Source organism: Stenella coeruleoalba, assembly GCF_951394435.1.
Source record: "Stenella coeruleoalba genome assembly, chromosome: 1".
NCBI lineage: Eukaryota > Metazoa > Chordata > Mammalia > Artiodactyla > Delphinidae > Stenella > Stenella coeruleoalba.
The window spans coordinates 88,240,272-88,249,136 of NC_137169.1; the positions used below are offsets into that span (position 1 = coordinate 88,240,272).

Genomic DNA, 8,865 nt, shown 5'->3' on the forward strand with positions numbered 1-8,865 from the left:
GCCCTAAATATCTTGCTATAATGCTACTTTTAAAAGCTTATCAATTTCGGACATTTTTCTATTGCCTCCTGGTTATGGTAGATAGGATTAGTTCTCCTACCTTGCTATCACCTCTACTTCCCCTAGCTTCCCAATATAGCTATATTATAATTTTTGGTTAAACCCAAATAATGTATACATTATTACAAATATTGCTCACTGTTGAGCTTAGTAGCCCACTATGACTGATTTCTTTGTTGAAGCTCCTTTTTTCCCCCTAGAGTTATTTGCTCTTTTTATTTGTGTAGTTTTCTATATATCTGGGAAAAGAGAATGCTACTCTCCCCTCCTCCCCAAATTGTGCCAAGCAATTAAAATTTTTTTTAAAATCTCAACACAGCAAAAAAATCTTAACCAAATCTGTTGTTTTCCTGAAGACACTTCTGCCTTCCAACCTGAACTAATTGTTCTACAGCCCAAATACAGAGTTCTGACCCAAGGCCTTCTCTTCACACTTCTCAGTTGGATCCCTAATTTTCCTGGATCTCATGTTGTCTTCTTTCCTTCTCATGAAGCATATCCTATAATAGTTTTCGCAGAAAGATTGTCAGAGAGGTAAATTTTTGTACTTTTATTCTACTTTTACACTTGACAGATAGGTTGAATATTGCAATTTCAAGTTGAGAATTACTTTTCCTTAGAATTTTGAAGGCATTTTAGAGCTGAGAACGCAAAGATCCTCCTAGTTGAATAGACAAACGTGCTTTCCTGGCTTTCTCACTAAGGCACTCATTAGACAGTGAAACGGATTGTGGTGTGGATCCGGTCCGACCTTCAAGAAGCTCTCCTTGCCAATCTTATGAAGGCTTACATACTTCTTGATACCCCCTCATATTTTGGAGCCTCTTGGCTATGTGTTGTCCTTCTGTCAGGCACACGTAACTGCGACCAACCCAGCATGTTGGGTGCTAGACGAAGCTAAGCTCAGCTTCTCAGGTGTTACTATCCTGCTTGCAAGCCTAGCCTTCAGGCGTGCCTGATTTCTGTTCCTACAGGCTTCCTTGGGTGGTAGTAGATTTCCCCCCACTGGGATTGTATGGACAAAGATGAATGATATAATTGATTCCTCGGGACTTTATAGGTGGGCATCTCTTAATAATTCTAAGAGAACCCCCGACTTTGGGGTTCCACGGTCCTGTGACTGTTAAATCAGAGTTCTTTGCCAGCACGGCCCTTCCTGTGACCTTGGCTTGACTTGCTTCGCTTGTACTCATTCTTTAAGACTCAGCTAAGGGATTGTCGTCTCCTCTGGGAAGCTTTCATCTTCATTTCTTTTTCTTTCCTATTAGCTGTGTATTTTGTATGTCTTTTTTTTTTTTTTTTAAATCAGAGCCGTAGTGGTGAGGTGTGGTCTTTTTACCCAGGACATGCCTACTGAGCCCCAGATGAATCCATGGACCCCAAAATAGATGGCAAGGAACAAAAAAGTGTTTTGATTCAGGAATGGCTGTCAAAAATGACTAAAAGGTCACTGAGGGAAGTGCGTTTTTGTACATTCTTCATCAAATAAGACTTCTAGCTTTAAAGAAGAGAGGAGACTCTTACGGCTAGAAATGATCTTAGCAAATTCAAACCTTTTGATTTATTTTCAGGTGAGGAAAAATACAATCTTTATGGTGGAGTGTTAGTGTGCCGTGGCATATATTTTAGAAAGAACATTGTATCTGAGGACAAGAAATCTGATTTTAAAATCATAGCTCTGTCATGAAGAGTTTAGGGGAGCTTAGGCAATAGTCTTATCTTCCACAAGCACCTCCTTTTTTCATCTTTAAGGGTAATGGTGCCCTCCCCACCACCGCTCCCTGGGTTGTGAGAATTAAATGTGACCTGGTATGCAAAAAAGACCTGGTGTGGTACTTATATATATATTTCCAACTACAAGACTTGGTTCAGCAGGAAACACACTTTCCCAGTCTAGTAAGCTTGGAAAAATCTTGAGTGCTTTTAATAATGTTAAATGATGTTAATAAGTTACTGTATAGATATCCTAAATTGTTTTATCTTTCACTTATGTAAACAAGCTATGGAATTTGCAGTGATGGGTGCTGGTAGCTTCTGGAAAAATATTTGTACTGTATCTATTGAGCCAACCTATGTCTAAGCTGTATTCAAAAGCATAATTTTGTCTGCAAGAAAGTCTCCATGGTTGTGGTCCGTTGTAACAGAGCTCCTTTTAATAAATTCTACCACATCCATACCCATGCTTCTTTGATTTGGAATTCGACCAGTATATTTAATTGGTGATTAGTCCAGCGTTCTTTAGGATATATGTGGCCAATGCTGAATTCATAGTGCGTTAAAACTATTTAAGATAATCTGTATAAAACATATCCATATACCGAGATAATCTATAAACTGTTAAGAAATCTATATAAAGTAGAACTACTCGTAATGACCTTTCTGTGGAACATGAATTTTTTTCCAGAATAATTTAGAAGAGGATGAAGATGTGGAAATGAAAAATAATATAACCCAGGGAGACAAACTACGTGCCTTAAAAAGTCAGAGACAGCCACGCTCCTCACCATCGTGTGCATTTAGGTAGATCTGTTTGAAACTTTTAAATTTATATTGTACCTCCATTTGTGGATAGAATATTTAATCTTCTCTTTTGAATATCATTCTACAAGTACTATGTTTACCTCTCATTTTTTGGTTTATTACTATTTTGTGTCATTTTTTAAATTATTTTATCACTGCGGGGAGTAGCTAAATTTTAGAAGCTTATTGAAAGCATCTGCTGCATCTTAATCTCTGGAATTCCACCTTAAACTGCTAAGCAGTTGGTTGTCTTTGGGACTCTTCAAAATTCCACTTGGAATGGACTCTTCTCCTGTGAATGGGTTTCCTGTCCTATGGTGAATTCTCACAGATGTGCCAAGCATTTGTATTTAATCTAGAGTGTGCAGATAAGTATAGTATGCCAAGCTTTTGTTATATCCTAACTCCTTAGCCTTACTTTCTATTTTTGAGAATTGAATAAGCAATTCTTGCCTGTAAAGTTACAAACCATCTTGGTTTGGAGGTCTGAAATTACTCATCAGAATCAATTGATGGGACTTAACTTCTGACCACAACCTTTGAAATCTTCTGATAATTCAGATTAAGTGAAAAAAAAAGACTTCAGAATCAATGTAGGTACAAAAATCTGTAAACATCAAGATTCTTTATTGTAATATAAGGAGTGGCAAGTCCACAAATGAATATAACCAGAAGTGGCTACTTTCCTTTGATTTTTAAGTGAGAGAAATGCATAGCAAGAGAGATGTTTTGCTAGTATGATAAATGTCAGACTCCTCACAGGGAATTTAGTTTTATGTATTATCTGGGAGGATTATAACACTTAAGTCAGGTTGGGTCTGGTCATACCATTATCTGTGCTTTGGGTACTGGTTTCCTGCCCTGAAAAATGAAGGTTCATATAGCTCAAAGTTGAGGTGATTGTTTTCTGTAGTAAAATGGAAAGGTGGGATAGCAAGTTTGGTACTTAGTAATAATCACCAACTACCACTAGGAAGTTGAGGAAATGTACCATTTACTGAGCAGGTGCTATGGGCCAGGAATCTTGTTAGGTGCCTAGTTTGGACATGAGGATTAACCGAGTTAACACAAAAGGTGTGCACCATTACCCACATTTGTGTTGGTTGCTTGAGGTCAGAGAGGTTAAATCACTCCCTAGCTGTTATTCAAACCCAGCACTGTTCAAAGTTCATGCTCTTTTCACTATATATATTGTCTAAGTCAGTGGAAGTTTCTTCAAGATCAGTTTACATTACCAATTTTTTTTTTTTTTTTTTTTTTTTTGCGGTACGCGGGCCTCTCACTATTGTGGCCTCTCCTGTTGCGGAGCACAGTCTCCGGACGCGCAGGCTCAGCGGCCATGGCTCACGGGCCCAGCCACTCCGTGGCATGTGGGATCTTCCCGGACTGGGACACGAACCCACGTCCCCTGCATCGGCAGGTGGACTCTCAACCACTGCGCCACCAGGGAAGCCCACCAATCTTTTTTTTTTTTTTATTCACCATTTTTTGTTTGAAACTCTAAGAAATTGCATCATATTGATTAAAATTAACTTCAAACAGATTTATGTTTGATTTTTAAGAAATCATAGGGGGAGGAAAGGGTAAGTTGAGGTGTAACTTGACAAATAAAAAGGTGAAAGAAGCCAGAGAATCTTCACTACACAAAACTTTAGAAGGTTCGTTCCAACATGGTGTTTTTCTTTTTCTTTTTATCCTCAGAAATATTCTCATTTTTTGGAATTTAGTTTTTCTTAAAAGCATCATGGCACCATGATCAAACATCTTTAACCTGAGTAGATGCAATACCACCTTCTGATGAAAAAGCATTTTGCTGTAAAGGAAATTCAAGAGGAAACAAAATGACTAAAATAGATTTCCTGCTGATTCTAGGACTTATTTTATAAAGTGAATAAATACTAATATCCATTTGCAAGGTTTATCCCTCTTGCCCATTTAATAATTTTGCTGGTCTGACTCCAGATGATGTGACTTTTGGTCTTGGCTTAAATGTGTGACCCTGGTGTTGTGTGAACATTTGTCTTTGGTTTCTGTAGGTTGGAGGATATGAAAGGGCATCCAAGAGCAGTGTCCCAGCCTTCCAGGTACTGTCAACCAGGTTGAATTTCCAGTAGCTTATAAACAAATGCTACCCTTTAGATACATTTCCCAACCCTTAAGCCCATAGAAATAAACTGCCCACAGCTTTTCACTTTTAAAATTCCTTCCTTTCTGTTCTAGATTGTTACAATATGCTTTGTATTTAATGCTCACCCTGCAAAAATGTTATTTTCCTGAGGTGTCTACAGGGCCCTATGGCTGTGGGAACGATGCCAATGTACTTGGTGTGCCCAGTGCATGGTGGGATCTCTAATAAACTACAGTGGCTCTGCAACATGCCTTTCAAGCCAGTGATAGATTTTGCCTTGAATTTTTAACATTTCTGTTATTCTTCTTTCCTCCTATTTTTGCATGTATTTGTTCCCTTCCTTTGTTTTCTAGTTTTATTTCCTTCCCTATTCTCCATTTGAGGAGGAAACATTAGTGTTTTTCTCTGGAAAAATGTTCCCTGAACACTCCCTGGTGGTCTAAGTGATACCAGGATCAAGGGTAGGTCTTAGTGAGGGCTGTAGAAATGTTTGCCCAAAACTGTCATCAACAGATGGGGGGAAAAAGCTGACTCATTCCTCAGCTCTGTTCTTATTCAGCTCTAGGTTTTAGGGTTGTTTAGTGAGGGCAGCTCTGAGATGGCCCAGACTTCTCCAGAAGCTTGAGCTGCTTCCTTGTACAACTTTTCCTGTTCTTGATTTAGAGGCAAACCATGTTGTAAGCTGCTGTTTGGAGGGAAGATGATGAAGAAAAGAGTCTACAAGTAAATCAGCTTTTCTATAGCAGATAGGAAAACAGGGTCCAGCTACATTAAAAGATTTGTCCAGGACAAAACACATTTGGTATTAAAACCATGACTGGGCCCTGATAGTCCAGATTTGAGTCACTTTTCCCTTTTTGTTCACTCAGCAAATATTTCCTGAACACCTACTCTGAGTCTGGCACTGTGCTAGTCTGGGAATTGAAATGAGAAGCAGTTCTTTGCTCGTAATGGAGCTAATTTCGAGGGAAGTAGACGATATTAGACAATGAAATGTGGTACAAGAGCTGTGATTTACTATGAGAATATATGATGAAACTTGATGCTTACCCCGCCTGGGAATTCAGTGAAGGCTTGCTGTAAGAGGTAACAGCTGATTGCACCATTAAAGGATAAGCAATGGGAGTGAGTCAGATGGAGGTGGAAGAAAAAGATGTGTGTAGAGGTGAGGTAAGGACAGGAGAAGATGCCTTGGCAGGAAAAATAGCGTATGCAAACTGGACAGAGGTGTGGACGCCGTCTATCCAGGCATCTCAGGGCATTTTCTGTAGCTGGAGAAGAGGTGTCTGGTGGGAAAATGTGGAGGATTGGCAAATGCCAGATTTTGGAGGGTTTTAAAGCCAAGCCAAGAAGTTTAGGCTTTCTGGGCACTGAAGGCAAATTAGATGGTTTAAACAGTGAAGCAACATGATTAGATATTTTAGATTTTGTTGGAGGCTATTCGGAATGTGAGTTTTAAGGAACCAGATTAAAAGGTGCTGCTAGGTGTCAAGGATAAGAAATAATGATGGCCTCTCCTAGGGCAGTTGCAGAGTGGAAAGGTAAGGAGAGATTTGAAATATAGAGAGGTAGAATCTCAGGACTTGGAAGGAATGGATGCCAGTGTCAAGGAAGGGAAGTGATCAAGGATGGCAGGATGGTAGTCACCCCCAGGACTTTGGATCCTGGATTTGAATCCCAGCTTTGCCTCTCGCTCGCTGAGTGACTTTGGACGAGGAGCTTTTCCTTTGTGCCTCCATTTGCTCACTTGCAAAGTGCAGTCTTCGCTACCTCGTGGGGTTGCTGTGAGGAGAAGCTGAGTTAATGTCCGTCAGGTTCTTAGATGAGCGCTCAGCACAGAGTGAGGGCTGTGGCCGTGTTGGCTACTGTTACTAGGACCTGCCATGATCTCTTTAACATTTATTAGTTTATCTTGTCCTAGTCTATTGCTGAATGTTAAGATAACACAGCTTTTGTGTGACGCTTTGCCCATTTTTCTCCACAAAGATTGAGTTCTTCCCCACAAGGATCTGCATCTGCTTTGAAGACCTCAAAAGTGGCTTTGTCCCCTTCGGTGATGGCCAAGAGGATAAACAGAGGCTCTTTGTCCTCAGGCACCAGTGTAAGAAGGTAATTTTTCTCTCCTCCTTCTGAGGCACTGGCAGGAGGTAAAGGAAGGCAGCAGCAGACAATGAGTTTGGCTGAAGTTTGTGAGAGGAGGGGACTGGGGGAAGGGGAGAAACCACAAAAAGTACTGCGACCCTCTAGGCTTCTGTTCCTGTCTTGAATTGTGGGGACATGGCCATGGAGGGAATGCTGTACGGCATCCCTTTCCAGAGCTTGCCCAACATGGTCCAGGGAACAGAGCTCAGTGGCGCAGACTAATAATATACGACATAGTCATTTTCTCCCCTGATGTGTATGGGCTGAACTAAAATGGGTAGGGATGTTTGATGTAGTCATATGATCAAATATATAGAAGTTAAATCTTGTACTTAGGTCTGCTTTGTACTCTCCCCTTATATAGTCCTTTTCATTTACTTCCTGCCACAGGGCAAGTAGAAACCCGCACATATTCTATTTCAGGATCTCTGGTCAAACTGTTTTAGCCAGCTTCTTGAGTCTTAACTACTTTTGACAGAGGAACTTACCATGTATAACTAAAGGCCACATATTATAATATCACCAAGAGCAATTCTGTCACCATTTGCGTTGATCAGAACTGTCTTCATCCCATTCCCCTAATGTCGTAATCATGTGTTTTAGAAACGTGAACCCTGTGTGAGTATACATGGCTGTCTATGTTCCCCCCCCGCCCCACCTGTGTTTTTCGTTCAGCTTTTCCATGAACTCCCGGCTAGCCAGTTCTCTAGGGAACTTGAACGCTGCAGCAGACGATCCAGAGAACAAAAAGACTGCCTCACCCTCCAAGGTGGGTTTCGTAGGCAACCCGTTCACCAGCCTCTTGAACGGCAGCTCCCAGCTGCCTGCCAGAAATTACCCTGAGCTCAACAACAACCAGTACAGCAGAAGCAACAGCAGCAGTGGGAGTGCCCTGAACAGTCAGCCAGGCCCTCACAGCGCCAAGACCGAGGATCACGCCACCGCCCTGCGGCCCTCCTACACCGGCCTTTCTTCTTCCTCAGCGAGATTCCTGAGCCGATCAATCCCTGTAAGTTCACAGACACCACCTCTTGGCCCTCAGAACCCTGAACACAACTTTTGTGCCTTGCCTTCCCAGCCGAGGCTGCCACCAAAGAAATTTAATTGCGCCAAGGAAGCCTTCTGATCGATGCCTTCCCTCTGTGCTGTGAAACTGTCTCTGCACGTACATCTGCTGGCTCTTCTTCAAGTAAATGCCAAGTGTCGACCCAGTTTTCTTCCTTCCTTCTTTTTCTTCTCCTTTTCCCACTCCTTTTAAAGTGATTTCTCTAGGAAGGGTAGCAGCTTTCATTCCCTTCATCATGGACACCGTTGTCTTCAGTTACTTTTCACTGAAGTTTCGAATCACTCAGCAAAGTCAGGGGTCGAGTCATACGACAGACAGCATCTGCTTTGGTTGTAGTGGCTTTTTTTTATCCTGGCTTTTTCTACATCATTTATCAGTGGATGAATTTGGAGTATTTAAATGTGGAAGGTGTTGAATGAACAGTGTCTTTTCAGAACTCACCATCAAGCCCTTGACTAGGTCACCTGCAGGGAACTGACCCAGAATTATTAAATGGCAAATGGAGGGTGCTTATATGGCAGGTTTATGGTAGGTACTCGGGATGTAGGGGACGGGAAGGCAGGGTAACAGGAAGACGTTTAAAATTAGCTGTCACTCTTCTAGAGACAGGATGGAAGATCTCCAAACACATTTTACCCATGAGCGCTTCATTTTGGTTACCAAGCCCCCTTTGTGACCAGTAATCCCTATTAGGGTAAAATCTTGTTGGTCCACCCCCCCCCCCCCCCCCCGCCGTGAATCACTTTAATCACATATTTTGATTGCCTCAAAAGGAATTGAGATCTATGGGAATGTGAGTTTTGATGTGAGAGAACAAGGACAAGATAGGAAGGAGAAATAGATGCCACAGATCAAGGCAATGTCAGTCAATGTTAAAACGCGACATTGACTCCACTCAGGCACAAGCAAGCCCCAGGTGTTCTGGGAAGGCTGTGGTCTGGCACCCCTT

The 8,865-nt window shown here is 41.6% G+C and overlaps 1 protein-coding gene across 2 annotated transcripts in view; it reads left to right on the forward strand.

Annotated features, from left to right (window-relative positions):
• CDC14A (cell division cycle 14A) overlaps positions 1 to 7,976 on the forward strand; it is a gene marked incomplete at its 3' end in the record, with an annotated part of 164,610 nt that extends 156,634 nt beyond the window's left edge. For both annotated transcript variants that reach the window (XM_079913594.1, XM_079913593.1), the window contains exons 12-15: positions 2,465 to 2,580; positions 4,617 to 4,664; positions 6,695 to 6,817; positions 7,526 to 7,976. In XM_079913594.1, coding sequence (XP_079769720.1) covers positions 2,465 to 2,580; positions 4,617 to 4,664; positions 6,695 to 6,817; positions 7,526 to 7,976 — 738 coding nt within the window. The remainder of the gene's footprint in view (positions 1 to 2,464; positions 2,581 to 4,616; positions 4,665 to 6,694; positions 6,818 to 7,525) is intronic.
• Between the last annotated feature and the right edge of the window lie 889 nt (positions 7,977 to 8,865).